General features: G+C 38.2%; 3 protein-coding genes across 7 annotated transcripts; all 3 read left to right on the forward strand.

The window, feature by feature from the left end:
* The first annotated feature begins 235 nt into the window (after positions 1 to 235).
* hyal2b (hyaluronidase 2b) lies at positions 236 to 5337 on the forward strand. 3 transcript variants are annotated; one of them, XM_058632574.1, is made up of 4 exons: positions 236 to 341; positions 3611 to 4590; positions 4697 to 4786; positions 4908 to 5337. In XM_058632574.1, the coding sequence occupies exons 2-4, from the start codon at positions 3640 to 3642 to the stop codon at positions 5295 to 5297; spliced, it is 1431 nt and encodes a 476-aa protein (XP_058488557.1). In that variant the 5' UTR covers positions 236 to 341; positions 3611 to 3639; the 3' UTR covers positions 5298 to 5337. The 3 variants fall into 3 exon arrangements, with proteins under 3 accessions (XP_058488557.1, XP_058488556.1, XP_058488558.1); XM_058632573.1 differs by lacking the exon at positions 236 to 341 and adding an exon at positions 1751 to 1990; XM_058632575.1 differs by lacking the exon at positions 236 to 341 and adding an exon at positions 2832 to 2931.
* A 3195-nt stretch (positions 5338 to 8532) lies between these two features.
* Positions 8533 to 13978, forward strand: abhd14a (abhydrolase domain containing 14A). 2 transcript variants are annotated; one of them, XM_058630606.1, is made up of 6 exons: positions 8533 to 8604; positions 8726 to 8896; positions 9704 to 9983; positions 10147 to 10262; positions 11042 to 11277; positions 13064 to 13978. In XM_058630606.1, exons 3-6 carry the CDS (start codon positions 9724 to 9726, stop codon positions 13244 to 13246), a joined length of 795 nt encoding a protein of 264 aa, XP_058486589.1. In that variant the 5' UTR covers positions 8533 to 8604; positions 8726 to 8896; positions 9704 to 9723; the 3' UTR covers positions 13247 to 13978. The 2 variants fall into 2 exon arrangements, with proteins under 2 accessions (XP_058486589.1, XP_058486590.1); XM_058630607.1 differs by having other exon boundaries at positions 8546 to 8896.
* A 1813-nt stretch (positions 13979 to 15791) lies between these two features.
* On the forward strand, positions 15792 to 23071 carry LOC131460289 (aminoacylase-1A-like). Of its 2 annotated transcripts, XM_058630626.1 has the most exons (15): positions 15792 to 15858; positions 16229 to 16379; positions 17043 to 17107; positions 17197 to 17301; positions 17399 to 17493; positions 17690 to 17766; positions 18158 to 18247; positions 18588 to 18644; positions 18729 to 18802; positions 19772 to 19821; positions 20100 to 20244; positions 20670 to 20738; positions 20819 to 20898; positions 22317 to 22377; positions 22480 to 23071. In XM_058630626.1, exons 2-15 carry the CDS (start codon positions 16250 to 16252, stop codon positions 22642 to 22644), a joined length of 1263 nt encoding a protein of 420 aa, XP_058486609.1. In that variant the 5' UTR covers positions 15792 to 15858; positions 16229 to 16249; the 3' UTR covers positions 22645 to 23071. The 2 variants fall into 2 exon arrangements, with proteins under 2 accessions (XP_058486609.1, XP_058486608.1); XM_058630625.1 differs by lacking the exon at positions 15792 to 15858 and having other exon boundaries at positions 15904 to 16379.
* Positions 23072 to 23797: the final 726 nt, after the last annotated feature.

The following is a 23797-nucleotide window of genomic DNA, read 5'->3' on the forward strand; positions in this document are numbered from 1 at the left end:
GCTTATCAGTAAAGTCTGTTTACCTTCTCTTAAAGAATGTGTTTTTGTGATTACATAATGATGATTACTTTGAATAAGTTACCTTCATACTTCTTACAAATTCAAAAGGAAAAGTTGGTAGTGAGGTCATTTCCATGCATGTCATAGTTCGACTGAGGTGGAGTCTCCTGGACATTTAAGTTCAAGCCAGTGGTGATTTTCAACAGAGCACCAACAGCGCTCGCTTCTATTAAAGGGAATATAATATCAGCCGAATAACAAGCTTTATACCTGCATGCACGCACCCTGATCAGCTCCATTGATCTACTTTCCTTTGGAGAGGAGAGGAAGTATAGTAGCTGGTAAGTGTTTGGATATATGTTGACAGTAAGTATTTTTAAAAACATTATGTTATAAAGAATCATATTGTTTGACTTTTTAACATCACACACACACACGTTTGCCAAAATGCATTATGAGATCACATTCAATCTCAAATGTATAGTACAACAGCTGCCAACAACCTTTAAATCAAAGTAACTCTTGTCTGTTTATATCTTAATTGTGTCTTTTGAAGTGGAAACTGCTTCTCTGTTGTTTGTATTGACAATGTCTGAAATCCTCTTTGTGAAAAACGAGGCATTCACAATTTTTCCCCCCAACACAAACAAAACAACCTTCATCTGATTTGTGAAAATGCCTCGACTACATTTCCACAAACCCACACAAAAAAACACTAAACATAGACTTGTCAACTCTGGACTAGATTACAGATTATTGAGAGGCATACCATCAGAAAAGATGCCTGAAATATTCTCTGGAAAGAAAGATCGAACAGTAAAATGTGCCATTTTGTATTTTCACAAATAAAGGGTTGCACAAATTTGACTTAATTTAATTTGATTTTGTAATTGATGTTTTATTTTGAATGTCTAAATAATATATATTTGGACAATAGTGTATATTCCTTGTTGTTGGTCTTTGTTGAATTTACTCCATGTTGGAAAGGCGTGGAAAGAAATCTAGATATATTTAATCATAACACCATCTCCCATGTTAAAAAAAAAAAAAAATCTAAATTAATCTGCACATTTGAAAAAAATAATTACGGGATTAAGGGAACATCTGAATCACACAGCAATGTCTTCACTGATATGTTATGGCTGTAGATTGTATAAATCCTTTACCATATAATATTGTGACATCCACCAACCAAACACAATTTCACAACATAAAAAGCAGGAAATGACAAAAAAATATGCTTTCAACATTGTTTTTCTTCTACTTATTTCCTCAAAATACCTGATGGGTGATGGTTTTGTTGACGTTTTTGTGAGTGTATAATCAGATTTACCAACATGTTATAAAGGAGCGAAGCAGTTATTGATATACAGGGAATGTGCTTTGGTGGTTTTAGGGTCAAACAACAAAGAAAAAAAAACCTAATAATATTACAACTTTTTTAATATTATGAGTTTATACTCGAAAGATTTTTTCTTTTCGTACAAGAAAATAAAAATAAAGCTAGACTTGGGATCTTTAGAAACAGAAACACAACAGCATAGCTTAAAAGCTATATAAGAAAAAAGAGAAATATATAACATACAACATTATTCGTGCAGAATATGAATATACCTTACAGTATAATGTTTCCAATACTTTTCAGCAGCTCTTGTACTTTGTTAGACATTATTCCTTACTAAGCTAAACTAAGCTAAGCTAAACTTCAGTCAACTGAAGAGGAAGCTGTGGGGCGGAAGCCCCTCCCCCTCCTCCCTGTGTGTAGTAGATGTGCTGAGCTGTTGTCATCGCTTTACCCATCGCTGTTGCCGCAGCCTCCCTGTTAGCCTCGTGCTAACGCTGAGCGGTGGAGTCTTCAGACAACATGGATTAAACTGACTATGGCTGTTACTTTTCACATGGCAGGACCGTGGAAAAGGGATTTATTTTATGGTCACACGAGTGGACTACTACCACTACACCCGTGTCGTGGGCTTCTCCGAAGCAGCAGGTCAGATTGAACAGCAAGTAGAAATAACCCGTTAGCAGCTAACTTAGCACATTGGTTTTAATGTCTTAATGTTTAATGTTTCTAATAGGTGAATGTGGCTCGGGTCCGACAAAAGAGGAAAAATGTTTTTAGAGAATATGAACCCACTGTCACTCTCAAAAGTGATCGTCATCGCAAAGTGGGACAGGAAATCAAAAGAGGAACTTGACTATTAAAGCATCTGTGTTATTTTTATTGTCTTCTTATTGTAGGATATATTTATGTCTACAGTCACAAATTGTTATCATTATTATTGCACTATAATTGAAATGAATATATTTGTATTTAATTATAATTACTCGATTATACCCGTTTTGCATGTAGTGTCTAAAATAAATAGTAATAAACATTGTCAAACTATCTTTTAAGTAAATAGAAACACTAAAAAGTGATCAGTGCACCTGAAAGTTGGTTATTGTTACTTAAAATCAGAGGGCCCAAAGCATAAGGGAACTAAGCGACTGCTTGTGGTCCCCTGATCACCACAGGGCCCCCAATAGTGTGTGGAGAAAACATTTTAACTTAATAAAAAAAAAAAAGCTTGATATCTTAAGCTATATTTATATATCTAGATAGTGTTAAGCTTCAGTTATTGGCTTTCATTTTGGAGTTAAAGATGACTCATTTAGGGCATGTTTGCACATCTGTTTTTAACACCCATTTATACTCCCTTTACGTCTGTCCAAACGTCATCTCTGTCACTACCCTACATTCCTCAGTGCATCTTTTGCATTAGTATGGGTGTTTACACAACACTTCCTCTTGAGGGGAGTGCCGAGTACCAAGATGATGGCATCAACAAACACAGCAACCATTAAAATTGGTTATTTTTACTGTTCTTGAGCCAAAATGGATTGAAACGCAAGCAGATTTCGTGGCGGTGGAATTTAAGGCCACTAAATGTAAGTCGTCCCATAAATGGAGAATATTACTCGTTGGTGTTAAAATTGAGAGAGATTGATGATTTCCTTATTTCCACCACGACTTTTGACAACTTGCTTACACCAGATGGCCCCTCAAATAAAACGACAGCACACCGGTGAATGAAGCCAAGGGCCCGGCAGTCACTCTCTATTTTCTCGCTCTGACAGCATGTTTTACAGTCGTTTCACTGCAACTGTAGGTTGCTTCTTCATTCGTTTTCCTGACTGGTTTGACTATTAACTCTGTACTGCCCCCACGATTTCCGGTGGTATTGCTCTGTTTTGTCCGTCATCGCAAGCTGACGAAATGAACGCAAAGTCTGGACGAAAGGTCCGGACGAAAAGTCATTAACTGGTTTACTTGTTTAATTCAAGTTCAGTATCATCACACACTTGAATACGAAAAAAAGACTGACACTGGTTTGGTTTAAATAACACAATTAAACTGAATGCAGTCAGTATTTTTATCAATAACAGTCAAGCTCCAGCCAATTCAGTTTAGGGCCCCATAAAGGGTCGGGCCGGCCCTGCCTCAAATAATAAAAAATAACATAAACAAATACTTGTTTTTTGTCAAATATGTAATAATCTATAAGTAATCTAATTCTCTACCACATTATATTTTACTGAATCTAACAAATCTTTAAATTTTTTTCAGAGAAAGAACAGAGAAGGTGAGCAGTGACCATGGAGGCTGTATTTCATTCTCTCCTCACCACAGCTGGGCAGCTGCCATGTTTTCTCCTGACTCTGTTTGCACTGTGGACAGTCCTGTGTTCAGCAGACATAAAGCAGACAAGATGGCCATTATACTCCCAGAAGCCAGTTGTTCTTGCCTGGAATGCCCCAACACAGGAGTGTGCTCCATGGCATCATGTAACTTTGTCTCTGGACCAGTTTGACATTGTGGCATCCCCCAATGAGGGCTTTGTGCGTCAGAATCTCACCATTTTCTATAAGGAGCGCCTTGGCTTGTATCCTTTTTATGAGCGCGATGGCACTGCAGTGAATGGAGGCCTTCCACAGCTTGCCAGTCTCACTCAGCACCATAAAAAGATGCCTGGCGATGTTCAGAAATACATACGTGAGCCACAGGCAAAAGGTTTGGCTGTTATCGACTGGGAGGAGTGGCGCCCACTATGGATCCGAAATTGGGACATTAAAGATGTCTATCGTAAAAAGTCTTGTGAAATGGTGGCCAAAAAGAATCCTAAGTGGACCCAAGAACAAGTGGCAAGGGTTTCACAGCAGGAATTTGAGCTATCGGCTCGCAAATTCATGCTGGAAACTCTTAAACACGCCAAGAATTTGAGGCCCAATCAATTGTGGGGATTCTACCTCTTTCCAGATTGTTACAACCACGACTACAAAAGTGGCCTGAAGAACTACACAGGCCGCTGCCCTCATGTGGAGATGGAACGCAATGATCAACTGAACTGGTTGTGGATGGAATGCACAGCATTCTTCCCGTCTATATACATTGGTTCTGCACTGCGCTCTTCAAAGTATGGACGTCTCTTTGTCCGAAACAGGGTGAAGGAGGCAATGCGCCTGGCGTCTGTTGGGGATGGCTTAGCAAACCCTGTTTTTGTTTATACCCGACCCACTTATATGAATGAAATGACACTCCTAAGTGAGGTTAGTTGATCAAAGTAACAATTATGTATTAAAGTGTTATCTATTTTTTGTTTTCTTCTTGTTAAATGTATGCTACACTTCTGAACTTGTCTGTTATGTTTTGTAGATGGATCTGGTCTCTACCATCGGCGAGAGTGTTGCTCTTGGAGCTGCAGGCGTGATCTTCTGGGGGGACACATCCTATGGAAGCAACAGTGTAAGTGCTGCCACCAACTCTGCTATTTTAATAACATGAAGCTAATTTCCATCAGTTTGAGTGATGAATAATTATATTAAGTACTGTGCGGTTAACATTACTTTGTTGTTTTATCCTCCAGGACAGCTGCTCCGTCCTAAATAAGTACCTTCAGGGACCGCTGGGCCGGTACCTGCTCAATGTGTCCACAGCAGCAGAGCAGTGCAGTCAATTAATGTGTAAATCCCACGGCCGCTGTCTTCGCAAAGTATCAGACAAGGAAGTGTACCTGCACCTCAGCCCCTCGACACAGAGCATCACCAGTCAGGGTGGCCTGTTGAAGGTTACAGGAGTGCCTGGCCAAGCTGAGCTCACACTCTACCACACACACTTCCAGTGCCAATGCTACCATGGGTACAGGGGTGAGGCTTGTGCTCAGAAAGAAAGAGGGCAGAATAGAGCCTCCTCTGTCTTCGGGACCTGGCCCCTTTGCTTTTTACTTCCACTAGGACTCCTCACTCTGCTACACTGAGGACTATTAACTTCCTCTCTCAGTTTTGAAAAGGACATTTTAGACTGACATTGTGACAGCGATGATTCATCTTTTTTTTTGCCATTTAAATAAATAGTTTTGTCTGTCAAGCTGCACTGAGGGATCCTCAACATTGCTTTCGGGAAGTAATCTTGCAGCTGATTATTTACATAGATCAATTGACGTTGGTCAAATCTTACCTCTGAAAGGCCTTTGTCATGTTCCATGCTGGCCCTGACCTCCAGACTGTGCCTACAGATACAGATGTCCTATGAATAGTGACATGTAAAACCATTTTTACTGATCTGCTTTTGTTTTCTTTCTTTCTTTCTTTTTTTCTTTTTAAATATTGGACACAACAATACACTGATGCCTATAGGGCTACGGTTTGTTTACACCACCATATTGGCAGGAATAGCTTCAGGAAAACAGTGCCACTGCTGGTTTCAAGCCATCACTTTAAATCCATGGCGATTGAGCAATATATCACAAAACCTGTGTCTTACATAATACATAATGGAAATTGAGTTGCCTTGCCGATTTGAACGACACAGTTTCCTGCCAAAATGGTGGTGTTTTCTGATTCTAATTGCTTGATGGGATTGCGTGATTGTCAGCTTAAGTGCTCGATAAGCAACACGGTGGTGAAGGGTACATTTGAGTCTTATGGTGGGTGCAATAAAATGGTACCATTTAGTTATTTTTGCCTTGTCACATTGCTGCCTAATATTGCAAAGCTGTCGATGACTGTCGGGTGTTATGACTGAAACCTTGAGACGGTTATCTTTGGCTTATACAAACACCATGGCTGGACCTGCCTGTTTGAGTTCAGAGTTGTGCCTTAACTGGGCTACTAAGTAATCTTTTGTTTACAGGGTTGTGATTATTAATTAGGGCTGTGCTTTAGTGTTCATCTCAGCACATTTGGGCACAGTGCTGTAAAAAAAAAAAAAACAATCTGTGTGATACATACGGTCATTTCCTAATCAAATTTTTGTTTATTTTCTTGAAGACACACTCTAAAATGGTATAGACTCAGATCTTAAGTAACCAAAGTAATTATTTGGAAAATAATATTGGCTTATATATAGTTTTCACATTTTATACAGCAATATCTATATTAACCTGTAAGTAAGTAATGATCAGAGTCTGTGCACTATAACAATAACAATTTTGTTTACTGTGTAGATTGATTAAATTTCAGATATTTGCTAAAACTAGCTGGGCAGTTTTATATTTATCTTTTTTTATATACATTTGTTCTCTTTGGAATGCTCGAAGACGGTACATTACAATTAGAAATGAGTTCCTGTTTTCACTAACTGGATAAACAGTATTGCAATAGAACATTATATGCATGGTGGATTATTATTATTATTATTATTATTATTATTATTATTATTTTTTAATTCTGCACTTTAATTTTCTATTCTGGTATTTTGCTGGATACAGTAGCCTGTAGCTGTACAGGAAGTACATTTCAGTGTATAACTTTTTTCCCATTTAATGTGCCATGTGAGATTTGTGTCGACGAGGAATTTTAACCTCACTTTAGCTCTGTTGTTGTGTAAGATCTCAGATTCATTTGCCATTATCTCAGCACATAATGGGTTAAAACAAACACAATCACACCCAAGTAGGAGACCAAAATAAACACATTTCCTTTGAGTATTGGATGCCAAGGTTACCCAATCTTGTTTGTTATATTAATGGTCAGGATATTCAAGGCACAGTTTGGGTGTGGAGAAAATGATGCAGTTTTGCTGAAATCATCAGACTAAGACTCCAAGTGAACACTAAAGAGCTTTGCAGCCGAGCGTGAGCTGGTGGTAATGACAGTCGTGGTTCTTTGATGTTTGGGTTGGCAGTGAGTTGCTGCCCTATCTGGAGGAATTTCATTATCTCAGGTTCTTTTTCAAGTGCGAGGGGAGGTTAAGCAGGAGATCAATTGGGTGGATCAGCGTGGCATCACTCGTAATGTACTGTACTGTAGGTGTTTTGGACTATCATGATGCAGAGGAGGGAGCTGAGGCTGAAAGCAAAGCTTTGAGTTTGTACCTAGTAACTAAGTTTTCAAGTCTTCTCACCCTCACCTATTGTCAAGAGCGCTGGTTTGTGTGAAATGTGTGTAAAGTCTCAGTCAGCCTTGGAGATAATGTGAGGGGTTTGGGTTGGGTTGTTGCCGCTTCATGTAGAAAGTAACAAGTTATTATGGTTCAAGTGTCTGATTTGAATGCCTCTTTTTTACATTACATTTTACATTCACAGAGGAGAAGCTGGAATAGCTACAGTACATCTACTACACTCAGAAAATATAATGTTGGATGAAGTATTAAAACAGAAATTGTCTAAAATCTTGATTCATATGTATGTAAACATCCTGAAGGAATTGTGCGAGTGTGTGTTGTTTTTTTTTTCCCCACAATGTCTTGTTCATTCAACTGCTTTGTTCAGATTGAACATTTGTTATATTCATCTCCTTGTTGTAGAAACAATTTTGTCCAGTTGCTAATTCTTTCTTTTTTTGTTTCTTTTTTTTTTTAAAGGGATCATTGTTTGAAACCAAACTGGAAACAAAACATGAGTTTTTGTACTTAAATACGTTTGATATTCATCTTTTTACCTAAAATAATTTCAATATTAAAACGAATTTTGAATTAAATTGTTCTTGTCAAGTTTTTTGGCTTTATTCATGTGATCTGCAGTCCAGTGGAACTATTTTATTGTAAGTAAAGTTCACAAGTAAATAAATAAATAAAATACTGCTTCTTCAGTATTGCACAGGCATATTCTTTATACAAAAGTGTTTTAAAAATGGAAAAACTTGCTGAATCACTGAGAAACATTAAAAGTGATATAAGCAATATTTACACCAAGGTCATTTATGATACTTTAAGTGGATTTAAAGCATAAAATGTGGGAAAACAAAATAACACATCATATTTTAGACTCATTTTAAAATGTAGACATATTTTTTTATAATATGTTCTGAAGAATTTGATATATATATTTATCAAATTCTTCAATGTATATCAATGTCCAACGACCATCGTACTAACTATAATTTCCAATATTTACGTAGACAATATGTATATTTGTATTTGACCAAGTTATATATATTTTAACTTTAGTATTCCTTCTCTTCTTTTGTTTATTTTTATTGTTTATTTATTTATTAACGTTTAAGGAAATGACGCATGCTGACGGTACTTGCGCTTAATATGTGCAGCTTGATGTATGATCCGACGGGAAACTGACGGTTCAGGTCAGAGCAGACCGCGGTAGGAAGCTGATATCCACGGAACAGGTTTTCTATGCATTTCTCGATTTTTCTTCACCCCCGTGCGACAGTACACGTCTATTATCTATCTTTTTAAACTTAATGTCGTGTTTTTTTTTCTCCTTGAAAACAAACGTAATGTGGTTAGCATGAGGCACCGATTTCCTTCTCTGTTCGGAAAACGAGCTCCTACCTGCACCGACCCGTCCAGCAACACTTCCAGTCACTGACGAGCAGCGATGCAGAAGAAGACATGAGGACAAAGCGACGTGCCTCGTCCTTCTGTCAGTGACCGTGTTTACTTGTCTCCTCTGTGTCGGTATGTTTTCCCTCCGCCTCCGCATCACCTATGCATCTCCTACATCGTCCCATTGTACAAAGTGATGCAGCCTGTGTGTGAGAGAGCGACACACACACCAAGCTAATGTCAGCTTTGTGTTTTACTGCAGTGTCACTCGTTTCTTTTCCCCTCGTTTTGTGGGCTTAGTTTAGTCTTAACTTGTTACACGTTGGGCCTTTTTCTCCCGCATGTTCTTATGACACTTGATCAGTCCTATAATGTAACAGAGCATTGTTCAAGCACTGTGAGAAAGAATCTGTGGAGCTGCTGGTGTTTTCAGGTGTACCTGACTTATGTAGTGCTACAACTCACATTTGTCTTCATAATCAATTTAATCGGTCGACTATTTTCACGATTGAATGATTAGTTGTTTCCTAAACTTAAAAAAATAAGACATCCTGAAGCTGGGTTTTTTTGTTCAAAAGTTTCTCTCTCAGAAGAGCAAGCACTTTATTCACCTTTAAGAAGCTGAAATCAGAGAATTTGTTTTTATCATCTTGATCTTAATTTTGTATTTTTGGCAGTTGTTCTTTTGTGTTATGATAAAGTGTTACCCATAATTATATTGCTGGTGGATGGTGTGGCATCATCAGCTTATATCCTGGTTCCTGTTTGTCAATAAGGGCGACGGTTAACACTGTCATCACGAGAGACTGGTTGAACTACTGTGTTTTTATTACCTTGGATGTGATTAAGCTGTTAACTGATGCACTGTAAAACAAATACGGAAGGAATGTGATCTACGAAGGCTTCTCAGTCTCTGCACTTTCTACCACTTTTTCCTAGGATTTCCCCCTCTCGTCAAAATGAATTTCTTGCGTAATCGTCTTGTTGTTCTGGCCCTGGTGTTGTTGGCCACGTTGCTGCTGTACCTGCTGCTGCCGTCCATCCGTCAGGGCAGCATGGAGCCGTCCATTGAAGCTCAAAAGTTGAGCCTGATGGCCACTTCTCCTCCTCTTCCGAATGTCAACGTGTCCGTTCGCACCGGACAGCTGCCTGGAGACCCACCACTGTTCTTCCGAGAGGCTTTGCCCATTGACGGTGCTGGACGACAGATAGTGCCGAGGTTAGTCACACATTTTGACCTTCCGAGTATCAGTACAGGATGTTTTGACTTAAGTGCATATTAAAATAGACGCTGCTTTTAATAACCTATACAATCAACATTGTATAGTCTAGTCTGTGCTTGTTGAGAACGTCTGTGAAAGTGAAATGAATGTTTTGTGTAGGCTGCAAGTGGTGCTTCTTCACGGCCAGGCCTTCACATCCAAAACCTGGGAAGAACTCGGCACAATGGCCCTGCTGGCAGCTAATGGTTATCAGGCCCTGGCCATGGACCTGCCAGGTATGAAGTCTTGTGACACATAAACAATAGTACTCTTGAGTTATTGCAATCATATCACCATGAAACTGGGTTTTAAATCAGTTGTTTTCATATCATACAAACATTTAATCACGGTAACATTTTCAATTTGTTGTCAAACATTCAAAACAAGAATAACTTTTATTTTTTAAAAGTGTGTTGGTCTAAAATTTGTAGGGATGCACAATATTATCAGCACAATATGGGTATCGGCAGATATTGGCTTTAAAATGTATTATCGAATATCGGCAAACGCACCAAGATCTGCAGATGTGAATAATGACTACAATAGTAGGCTAAACAAGTTGCTTCTACATCCTTGACTTCTATTAATGTATATGTACATATACTGGTAGCAGTTGGAGCTGCAGCTAATGATTATATTCATAATCGATTAATCGAGTAATCGTTTGGTCCATAAAATGTCAGAAAATGTAGACAAATTTTGATCAGTGTTTGTCAAACCTAGAAATGATGATGTTCTCGAATGTCTTTTGTTTTGTCCACAAACGAAAATGATTCAGTTTTAATGATTTCTTTGTTATATGGCGCAAAGAAACCAGCAAATATTCACATTTAAGAAGCTAAAACTATCAGAATTCTTGTTTTAATATTGACAAAATCCTGAAACCAATAAATCAATTGTCAAAATAGCTGATGATTGATGATATATCTGAATGATAAATCTGAACACACATCATTTGTAACTAACAACTTTGTCTTATTCTTTTATTTGACGTATATTCTTCATCTTCTTGAAGGGTATGGACAATCCCCAAACTCCGAGGCTCTAAATACGGACCAGAGTCGAGTGGACCTTCTGTCAAGGTTCATGGAGGCTTTGGGCGTCAGGGCGCCTGTGCTTTTGAGCCCCTCCATGAGTGGACAATATTCCCTCCCCTTTTTCATGAAGAACAATGCGCAGCTACATGGCTTCATTCCCATCGCACCAGTCGGTACCAGAAGTTACACTCAGCAGCAGTACCAAAGTATCCAGGTGAGTGAAAGTGATGTGATATTGACGATTCAAACAGAAACAGCGGTTGTGACGAACTCAGACCATTAGCTTTATACATGAGTGAAGTGAGGCATGAATTGATTAACCCACTAGGGGGCTCTAGAAGATAAGAGAAGTGACAGGCCTTTATCACAGTGCCAGCCTTTCAGCCATTCACTGCAATCAAATAAACATCTAATCTTGTTTGTGGTAAAACAAATTACCACAAAGCACTTGATACACAATGACACAGTTAGACATTTTTCCCCAAATTCTTTGTTATCCATTTATCTGCCTTTTTTTTTAATTGTTAGGTCCAAGTCTAAGGAGAAATTTTGACATTACTTTTTTATTATCCCATATCTTCAAAGGAGAGTCTGTTATTTATTTTTTAATTTAATCTTATTTAAATCATTTATTTTAAAAAGACCCTTTGAGATCAAGACCTCTTTCACAAGGGTGACCTGGCCAAGAAAGGCAGCAACACACGTCATAGTTGATAAAAAAAAACAGAGCGATAACAGTTACAAAACAAACATTTAAATATAAAAGTGCAAGTAAATAGACCGTTAACGTGCAGGAGTGATGGTTGCAGTAACAATTTAAGAACACAGCCACTGGTCAGTGGATTCTCATTGTTGGTCTTATAAGATAGAGCGGAAACCTCCAGGTGAAACGATCATTTTAGTTCAGTTTGGAGGGTATTCCAAGCAGAGGGGCCATTTCGGTGCGAACACGGGAAGAAGACGGGTACAAAATGTCATTGGAACGCAAGGCTTTTTGTTCTCTGAAGATCAGTGCATAAATAAGCAGGACACAAGCCAAGAAGAGCCTTATAAACCAAAGTCATCCAGAGTGTGTGTAGTATCTTGCATTCAAGGAAGGCATGGAAGCTTTAGCATACAGTGCTGTGTTTTTGTAAGACCAGTTATTAATGTTTATGTCAGTGGATATTTACTGTTACTTGGGAAATCCTTTTATATTAACTGATAAATAATAAAAGCTTTATTTAGTCTCGTATCGAGTCAAAATGAATGATATTGTTGATTATAGCACGAGGAATATGATAAATCACTGCTAAATTAACATCTGTTAGACCTTATTTTTTTCTGGTCTTGTCTTTAACTTATGATGGCATTGGCAATTTGTACACATCCTCAAAAAATATGTGAGTAGTGAGATTATGATATTTTTTCATATTCAGTATAATGTCACTTTCCATAACCAGTTTCAGAAGCAGAGACAAAGGTGTAAAACTGGACTATTCATGTGTAACATTATTTCTATGATGGATAGTCTTCCTCTTTGACTTTTCCAGGGTTCCCAGGGATCTCCAGGGATCCTTGAAAAGGCATTGCATCCATACATCTAAAAACAAGGCCTTAATTAGTATTAAAATGTCTCAAATCCCTCTTTCAGAAGTTTAAAAAATGTTAACACATAGGAAGTAGGTTTTTATGATTATTTTTTGTAAGTGAAAATCTCAAAATAATTGGTAACAGTTCCCAAAACAGGGTTAGGGTTAGTTTTCGGCCAGGACATCACATTACCAATACCAGGAAGTAGATATTCTAACTCTTGCAGTGGAGCAAAAAGTCATGTTTTATGTTGAAATAAACATTTGGGCAAAGTTGTCCCTAACTAATGTGTTTTGGGCAGCTTTGTTGTTTTTGTTTACTGTAAAATTGGTCTTAAATGTCACTCCAAGTGGCATTTGAAAAGTCTTAAATTGAACTTGCTGTAGGAACCCTGTTCTCACTCCCCCCCCCTTTGTCTCTCACTCCAGACTCCCACTCTGATTGTGTTTGGAGCCCTGGATACAAATCTGGGTGCCCAGTCCCACAAGAACCTCATGCAACTTCCACACTACACTGTGCTCAAGCTAGAAGAAGCCCGTCATGCCTGCTACATGGATAAACCCAGAGAGTTTCACCAGGGCTTGATGGACTTCCTCAGCAAGCTGAAATGAGATGAAGGAGATGGAACAGAAAAGATGGAAAAAGGATGAGGATGAAGCATAAAGGCAAACTCTAATCAGTGGTCAGGGGTCGTTACACTGTTTTGATCATTACCTGAAGATCATTGGTATAGGACTAGGGTTTTAATACACGGTAAAGGGTATATTATGTTGTTAAGTAACTTTAACAACGTAATATTTCAGTGGTTACAAAGGTTTCTTTCCCATTTTCCATATTATCACCCAACATGATGCTAGTTCAGCTAAGCTTGTTTAAAAAAAAAGTAATAATAATAAAAAAAAATAGAAAAGAAAATAGCATCCCTGGTGTATATCAGTGATATTGTAGCTACATGTGTTTGTCGTCTTTCTTTGCATGTGAAATTAGGGAACGTGTTTGCGTCTACGTTGCCATTTTTGGAGGTGACATGTAAGGTTGCTGTAAATATGCGAAGTAGCAGGTGTGATGTAGTTTCAGTCGATTCCGTTTGCTTTATGTTCATGTGCTAATCATTCCGGCCTCCGGGCAAATACACGCCCCCTTCTTATGCAAACAACTATTAAAAATGAGTAAAACATTACGGAGGAGAAGAAGAAGAAGAAGAAGCAGAAAAAAATCTCATGTTTATTTGTATAGTTATAAAGTTAAATGTAATATATTTGCAATAAGTTTGGACAATCATGCAGAAAACAAACCTGAAATAAGATAAGATGTGCATAGCTTCAAATAAAGGTTAAATTGTGCGCTTTGTTTGTCTTCATTTGTATGTCATTTGTATGCAGCATGAAAAATGCATGCGCAAAATAAGAAACCAGTTTAACAGCAAGAACAACACACTCCTAAAATACTTTGACATTTGGTGTGTCAAGTTCACATGCAAGTGTACAATAATAAATAATAAGAATGGTCATAGTAATATTGAAATTAATTAAATAAGGAGCTAAAACACATTTCTATTTTATGGCACTGAATATTTCTCCACCACAGTGCTTTTTCAGTTACTTAAAGGTGGAGAAAAGTAACATTTTTGCTCTTGTGATACCTGACTGGTGTAGAGAGTAGATTGCACATAACGTTTTCCTTACAGCTGTTTTGTCATTTGTCATTTTTCTGTCAACACAGAAATTCAGTAAGAGAAAGGACATGTGTCTGCACCTGTGTGCCTTTCACCTGGCTGAATTATGTCAACTTGCATAGCCGTATGTCCCACATTGTAAACAAAAGTCTAGTCTAGTCACCTAGGACTGTGTGGCCACCCAGAACAACACCAGTATCTTAAAGTTTGCGGATGATACCACAGTCAAAGGATTGATCACTGGTGGGTCGGAGACGGCGTACAGAAGAGAGGTGGCTGAATTTGTGGCCTGGTGTCAGGAAAACGATCTCTCCTTGAACGCAGAAAAGACCAAGGAGATGATCATTGACCCAAGGAGGAAGAGAGTACACCACCGTGCACTGTGCATAGGCGAGACAGAAGTGGACAGGGTGAAGACCTTTAAATTCCTTGGGACTTACATCAGCGAGGACCTCACCTGGTCTCACAATGCACAGCAGAGGATTAAAAAGCTCAGCAGCGACTGTACTTCCTAAGGAGGCTGAGAAAATTTGGCATGTGATCCAAAATTCTCAGCAACTTCTACAGATGCATGGTCGAAAGCATCCTCACCAGCTCCATCACAGTCTGGTATGGAAACTGCACTGCCCAAGACAGGAAGGCCCTCCAGCGCGTGATCAAAACTGCACAGTCCATCTCTGGAGCAGCCTTCCCCTCACTTCAGGACATTTACTCCACCAGGGCCACAAGAAGAGCACACAACATCATAAAAGACAATACACACCCACAGCACACATTCTTCACACTGCCATTAGGCAGACGCTACCAGAGTCTGAGATCCAGAACCACAAGGATGACAAACAGCTTTTACCCACAGGCCATCAGGCTGGCGAACAGCTCCCTCATCAAGACTCTTTTTATACTTAAGTCAAATGTTTAGTTTAAGTTTATATTTAAACATAGGTTTATATTTTTTAGCCTGTACATTTAGCTTACATTTTATTCTAGTTTTTTTTAATTATATTTTTTCCTGATACTGTGTTTACTTTATATAAATAATTATATTTAATTATTAATTAATATTAATAAATATTTCATTGTGCAGTGTGACAGTCTGTCTTAACTGAACATATGACAATAAATATCTTGAATCTTGAATCTTTTATTTTTATTTCTTTTTTTAAGAAAGTTTAAGTTTTCATTATTTCGTTACTTTCTGTTAACTATAATAACCTTGTAGGTAGGTAGGTAGGTAGGTATAATAGTGGTAAATGATGATGATGATAATACAGGGTGCTTAAAAGGGTATTTAAAAGGACTTTACAAAATCAAACAACAAAATGACATTTTAAAGCAATTGAAAAGCAAGATCAAAGATTAAAATCAAGTTTAAAAAATGTGTGTGTTTTTTTTAGAATACAATACAAATACATACAGGGATAAAATATTAGAACATGAATAATCCACCCAACTACTACAAATATGTTGTACTTTTATTTTGAAGGGCTAACGCCCTTAGTGCTGACACAGCACAACGTAAACTTGACGGTAACACCTCTTCTAACTACGGTGAGTACCACTGAGAGGAATAATTCAATGTGGAGTAAATTAATGCGCTTTGTTCGCTGAATGTTGTTTAAATTCGAGGTTATTTATCCGGGGTTTTTTTTGGTCGCTGTAGCTACTTAGCTGTAGCTTGTTCCACCGCTTTTTTCTTCTTAAATAGAGAGTTGAACAAGCTAGCTGACTGCACACCACTGTTCCTCCAGTGGAACCTGAGGCAGGTGTCGACAGCTTGTTTGTTTGTGTTAAACCAAACGATAATTCTGAAGACAACGAAGCTAAAAATGAAGTCGAACAGAATGTCACTTGTTGTACTGTAGGCTAACTGTATTATCCCGCTGACGCGTGTATGCTTGACTGTACCGTGGGTCCTCAGAGGAGTGGATAAATCGGAGCCATGTTGCCTGACAAAGATGGCCCGGCTCTGGGAGGAGGACAGAGGAGTTTTCCCGGAGGAGAGGATTCTTCTGTGAGTCTGTTCAGAGAATATCTCCGTCTGAAAACTGTCCACCCACGGCCTGACTATGGTAAGAGAAACACACTCCTCATGACAATACACTGCATTCAGCCAACGTCCTGTGGAAATGTCACATGTTTGATTTTTTGGGTCTGATATTTTTCCAGTGGGAAGATTAACTGTTTATCTTGGCTTCACATTAGTCCATCTGCTTGGTTGGTTGATATTTGAATGTTAAAGCTGTAGTATGCAATGCTTAAATACAAACTACTGTCTGTTAAATCCAAACCCATTGTTCAGTTAGTTAACACAGTGCTGATTAAGCATAACTCTCTGTTTCTCAGTATGGCAGTGTTTTGTTTACGTGCCACCTGGCGAGTTCTGGAATACCCGCATTATGTGTCACAAAGTCCATGTCTTATCTGCGTTATACCCAAGTTAGACTTTAAATGACTCCAGTTGTGTGTGTGTGTGTGTGTGTCATAATTTGTGTTTTGAGGTTAAGTTGCTGAGCAGGGCGGTGTCTGCAGACATTGATTTGATTTGAAACTTTGGTTCTTCTGGTCAAAGGAACTAATAAGCACTGACTTATTTAAGAGGGCTGCCTTTTTGCTTCATTGTTTTCCTGTACTAAAAACAGCAGGACATGTGTTTGTCTAATATGTCGTAAAGATAAACTCTGTTATTTATATTGCAGAGCAGTCAAACATTCTCTTTATGTGACATATCATAGATGCTGCTCTAAGGTTCCTGGACAGGATAGCAGAAGAGCTTGAGCTGCCTTTGACAAAGATTGAGGTGTGTGTCACTCAAGTTAAAATAATACATCTTATTTACGAAACGGTGACATTTTCGAGCATTTCATGTGTCATCCTCTCACCCTGTAGGTTTGTCCGGGCAGAGTCGTGTCCATCATGACATGGGAGGGGATGAACCCGCGCTTGAAATCGATCCTACTCAATTCCCACACAGATGTTGTACCTGTCTTCCAGGTACACTGTCTGCATACGCTCACGGTGTTAAAATCCTGTTGTTACCTGTAATAGATATCGAGAAAAAAAATGGATTTGATATCAATCTCTTCTCCAGGAACATTGGAAATACGATGCTTTCAGTGCTTTCAAAGATGCAGAGGGCAACATTTATGCCCGGGGATCACAGGACATGAAATGTGTGACTATACAGTGGGTATAAACTGCCTTGACAACTTGTTTAGTGATCAGGATTTAGTGTCTAGTGTTTTTGTTGTGATCTTCACTTATGTTTAATGACACACTTGTTTTCACACCCACTCATCCTAACCTATCACTTCAGATTGCATGTCTTTTTTTTGTGTGCCTGTTCTCACATCTCTGCTGTATGTGTTGTTTTGCTCTGTAGGTACATTCAGGCAGTCAGAAGACTAAAGGCAGAGGGGCGGAAACTGATGCGAAATGTCCACTTAATGTTTGTTCCTGGTAAGATTTTTTTCTCTTCCCTCCCGCCTCCATTCCTGTGCCTCCTATACAACCAAATTAGTGGTTTACACAGGCGTCACCTCACCTGCTCTGTTTAATCTTCTTCTTTTCTGACATTTTATGGACCAAACGATCATTTGGTTAATCAATAAAATAACTGACAGATTGACAGCTCTATTTTCATTACTTCACCAGCCTCTGGTACACGTTTGCACTGGCTTATTAAACCAAAATGAACTGTAAATAACATGTGTGTGACTTAAAAACATTACCTCCCGGCATTTAATTAGGTCAACATTTGCCCTTCATACTACACTATTGTCCAATTTGGCGAATCATAATGTAGCTTTGACAAATAAAATGTGCTTTTTTTTTTTCTTCATCTTTTTAGATGAAGAAGTTGGAGGTCATAAGGGTATGGAAACATTCGTGAAGCATCCGGAGTTCAAAAAATTAAACATTGGCTTTGCCCTCGATGAAGGTGAATAAGTAACTGTTTTTTTCAAAGTTACTTAATAAAAAGCTGAACACTGAAGGTTACTTAGTGAGTTGGATCTGCTGTCAGTTAACAAACCGGTTTGATCCAATGTGCACAGTCAGAGACAGTATGTGGTCATTTGGGTTAAGATGTGAAGATGAAATATTGAAATGTCCATAGAACATAATTGTTCGCTGAGCAGGTATTGATTTTGAAGCCAAAATGATCCGTGTGTTAATTTTCGGGCTCTGGTTGTGTGAAGGAGCATTGAACCTTACAATTTATTCCAAATGAATGTCTTTCCTTTGCCCAAACGATTGTGCGTTTCTTTAATTTCTTGTAGGTCTGGCAAACACCAGTGAGGCGTTCACTGTGTTTTATGGAGAAAGGAATCCCTGGTGTGAGTACAAAATTCACATAATGCAAGTTCAACTTAGTTCTGCTTCGTACTGTGAAGGATGATGGAGTCAGTCTCACTTTTCAGGGATCACAGTCCACTGCCCGGGTAGTCCAGGTCACGGGTCACGGTTTGTGGAGAACACTGCTGCTGAGAAACTGGTAGGTGTTAAATCACCGTTATTCAACCGTTGTTGTTTAACCCTTAGAACACAGATTATTTTGGCTGCTTTTTTCCATTACTATGTTTAAACATACAGTATATACAGAGGTTATAAGAATGTGCAATATAGAGTGTCTTATAACCATTTTTTCAGCACAACCTAGGCAATCTGATGAAAAAAGTTAGATTTTCACCAACTATATAAACATACCTGAGCAATAAGTACTCAAAATGTTTAAAATTGGATTGAATTTGTGAAATTTGGAAACACATCACAGTTCAAAGTTCACTTGGCTCGTTTTTATGAACAAAAAGAAAAGAAAACGCGTCCATTTTGTGACTTCTGCACAATTATTGCTACTTTATATCACAACTAAAAATCTGATATAAAATGTATCATAACTTTCACTCAACAACACATTAAAAAAAGTGGAAAAAAACCTACATTTTAAAGTCTGAATATGTGACCTATAAACCTGAATATGTGCCCTATAAACACACAACCAGGATGTCCATATAAGGAGTTGTGTATTATTCCCACGGCAAATGAACATGGGTGCCCCTGCAGCACAGATGTGTGCCGCGCGAGCACTACGGGTTAACGCACATACTGTATGACTGTCCATCATCCAAAACATTGTAGTGATGTAAAATTGATAAGATTACACTAACAGCATTTTTGGCTTTGAGGAAGCCAGTTATCACAAGGTTCATTCAGCCATGTTTTAGCTCAGTGAATGAGACCACGCAGTCCTAGTTCTTGTCAAGTGATTGATAGTTTTGGTTTCTGCACATGAACACTGCTTAACTACACGCACTCGCCAGCTGAACACAATTGATTACACCCCTTGTGGCTGCAGAGGCTGCTGTTGCTCAGCAAAATGTACATACTGTCGTTTTTGCTTCAATAAAGCTGCTTGAAGCATCATTTAAAAACATCAATCACTCTGCTGTCTTTTTCTCTATAGCGCCACGTCATGAACTCATTCCTAGACTTCAGAGAGAAGGAGAAACATAGGTGAGTATATTCTATAACTGTAATATGGACAAGCATTTGATTCTTTACTTGAAACACAGCTATTCATGTAGTCTATAAAGGTATAAATGATCAAGTGAAATCAGCATGCTTTATAAATACAAAAGTTTACCTCGTCTAAATAATAACTATTATTAATATGCTATTTTAAAGAAATGGCAGGTTTGATATGACATCAGATTTCATGTGTTTTTTCAGATTTGCAGTGTAACCCGTTGCAATACCGCTAATGTCGTTACTACCTTGTGTGTAAAATTCAGGCTGAATACCAGCGAGTGTTTCACGCTCGGCGATGTCACTACGGTTAATATGACGATGGTCAACGGTGGCGTGGCCTACAACGTCATCCCAGCCGAGATGGACGTCAGCTTTGACCTCAGAATACCGCCCACTGTAAATCTACAGGTGTGAAGATTTACTTTGTGTCGCTCATACATACAGACCCAGTAACATGCTGTGTTCCATTTGTAGTCAGAACTCAGAATTTTCAGAGGTATTTCTGTCGTTAGTTATCGACTAGGGCTGCATCAATTAATCGATTATTAAATGAATGATCTATTTTGATAATCAAACTAAAACATGTTCTCTGAGTTTTCAGCTCCTTAAATGTGAATATTGTCTGGTTTCTTTGCTCCATGTAACAAAGAAATAAGTAAAACTAAATAATTCAGACATTAATCAATTCTGAAAACAATCATTAGTCATAGCCCTATTATCAACTAGGTTTGCTTCTGTGTTGCATCTGTTTTTTTCCCCCGACTTCTTTCTGGAATGTGAATGGAACGCAACTTTAACTCCACACGAACTTCTAAATTATTTACTCCTGTCAGGAGTTTGAAGGGCAGATCCGACAGTGGTGTAAGGAGGCAGGCGAGGACGTCACTTACAAATTTGCTCAGGTTGGTGCACCTCAACTCTGCACTCTGTCGGTTTGTTCCTGGCGTTAAATAGATAAAAAAAAATCTTGCATTCTTTGCAGAAACACATGAACCAGAACATAACATCCACAGAGGAGAATGATCCCTGGTGGAGAGCCTTCAGTGCAGCCTGCAAGTCAATGTAAGTGCATGCTGATATATCAGCTATTTATTTCTTTTTCATGTTAAAAGTTCAACTGCTGTGTGTGTGGGTCTTGTTTCCATGACGACAATATCTTGACAACATATTACAGCCATCATATGATAGGCTGGCATCGCCCCATTGCTTTTTATTGTTACAGTATGTGATGTGTTTGATCTTGTTAATCTCATAATCAACTGCGGGAGAAGCTTAGTCGGGGGATAAGCTCATTACCTGTCAATCTGACAACAACAGCCAACAACGAGCTTAGAAGAGTGATAAAAGCACAACCTTTGCTTTCGCGAATTGTCTGCTTTTCTGTCTTATTTCGGATAGTTTCTGTCTGACATGTCACACAGCTAAGGATAGACCAGAACAAGTTTCTCCATTTACTTGTCCAGTATAATTGGTTTGCCTAAAAATATGCTACAATCAGGAAAATTCAGATAGAGCTTTGTCTTTAGAGGGCTGCATGCAACCACACACACATTCCTTAATATGAACCACTGCAAACAAATCTGCCGGTACTCGGGGAATAAATACATATACAGTACTGTGCAAAGGTTTCAGGCACCACCAGCTCTGTTGATTTTTCTGTGTGTATGCATGTCTTGAATAAACCTGGTGTAATAGACGTTTTTATTTCTTTAAATAAAATAGTAGGACAAACACAGGATTTACCAGTAACTTTAATTAAGGTTCCACTCCAGTATTAACAGAGCTGTGTTATTGTTCAAGTGTAATGGTAGATCATGCTAAATATGTGACACCTGTAGAGGATTATTATTTTTTTTTTGTTAAACAAAAAACTGCATATGTATTTTCTGGATGTGTTCCAGTAAAGTGAAATAGAAATAATTATCCTCTATTGTTGTTATAGCATTGCTAAAACAACAAATCTAACTTCTGCACAGTACTGTGATAAAAGGACCTAATGTTGTCACATTCAAACCACTGATGCTAGCCTACAAAGTACTTAAATCCTCTCCTAAAAGCTTATGTTATTAAAGGATTGTTGTCTGAAAATTGAGTTAGCCAGTATTTAGCCTTGCTGAGTAATTGTATTCTATGACCAACAGAATCAGAACACAAATATCTATATTTGGAGTAGTAACAGCAGCATAGAGTGGTCAGTTCTCAAAAACATGGTTTTCCATTGTATGGGTGGAGGCTTAGCTGCAAGTGTTCACAGAGCTTTTCTTTTCAGAATGAACTTGTTTACAATTACTGTTCTTAACATCAGGAGAAAAGTGGATTTTTTTATTAAGGTTTTTTTTTTAATAGGCTATAGTTGATTAAGAAAATATTTAAGGGAGCTAATATGCTTAAGAGATGCAGCTGATAAAAAATGATTGAACGGCACAGAGCTGTGTTGAGTGCGTCACTGCATAAGTCTCTTGTCAATATCTCCTCTGCAGGAATTTGACTCTGGAAAAAGAGATATTTCCAGCCGCCACAGACAGTCGTTTTATTCGAGCGGTAAGTACCGGCACAGGATGAGTCCACAGCAGGAACCATAACAAAGTGCCTTCTAGTAAATAAATGTTCATTCTTTTATTTTGTCACGTTGTTTGAATCCAGGTGGGTATACCTGCGATTGGTTTTTCGCCCATGAACCAGACACCGATCCTGCTGCACGATCACAACGAGTATCTGAACGAGCAAGTCTTCCTGAGAGGCATCAGCATATACGAGAGGCTCATCCCAGCTCTCGCCGGTGTCCCCGCCTCTCCCGACGAGGCTTAGACAAGCGCTCACGTCCTAATCTTCTTATCTTCTTTCAAATACACTTTCAAATACTGATGATCTTTAGTATTTAACTTGAATAATTTGCAGATTTTACCAAAGAATATTATCACTAAGCCAAACTGAGCACTTTTGCTTTTGGTACTATTCTGATTATTATTATTTATGATTCTCAGGATGTAGTAAGCGTTTGCATTATGGCAGCATTTTTGAGAACGTAACGTGACAGGGTTGAGTGTGTGTCTGTGCGTATGAAGTCTTAAAAAGAAATCACCTGTTGCGTAAACCACATTAGAATCAGCTGATTTAAAAAAAAAAAAAAAAATGGAGATACCTGAATGTGTGAAGAAACTTGCTTTTAAAGTGACGGTTTAAGAGATGGAATTTTATTCAATGAGCTAATGAAATAAAATATGATTGTTCATTACTTAAATTGTCCTATCCTCTTTTACATACGTTGCGTTGTGCTGCTGTTCTTAACTACCAATAGCGAAGGAGCTCGACCTTTAACAAACTAACTATCTGCTTCAAGGACATGTGATGTAATTTACCGTAATTGCATCAGCAAAACATTTCTAAACATTTAAAGCACTTAAGGCACCGGTACAGCCTTTAATTTATAGTGCAGGCCATTTGGTTCAGCGTGTCCAGCCCTATACACCATAGTGGGTTTCATTATTAGGAGCTGAATGTATTTTAGCTGTTACCAAATTTTTATTAATATTTTTAACCATTATTTAACCAGGAAAATCTCATTGAGATTCACCCTTTAACACTGAGCGTATCACAGACGACACGTTTGCGCAAACGCATTTTGCATTACTGCAATTATGCAAAGGTTTGGGCTATTGGAGAAATTTACAGTGATTTTACTCCCTTTACTTACTGTCTTGTTTTCAGACATTGAGACAAAGACTCAAAAACATCTTATTTTAAATATGTTTGATACTACAGTTTTTTTTTTTATCTCTATAAAGACATTTCAAATTGTTAATTCACTATTTTAACATGTAGTAAATTGTAAATAACTGCCAGATATTGGAAGTTATTCTGGAAAACTGGGCAAAAGCACTTACTCACGGGACATTTTCTGGCCCTTTTAAGGTTTAAAATAAGTAAATGAATAAGCAAAAAATATGTTTTGAGGCTTTGG

This window comes from Solea solea, chromosome 6, assembly GCF_958295425.1.
Source record: "Solea solea chromosome 6, fSolSol10.1, whole genome shotgun sequence".
In the NCBI taxonomy this organism is placed as follows: Eukaryota; Metazoa; Chordata; class Actinopteri; order Pleuronectiformes; family Soleidae; genus Solea; species Solea solea.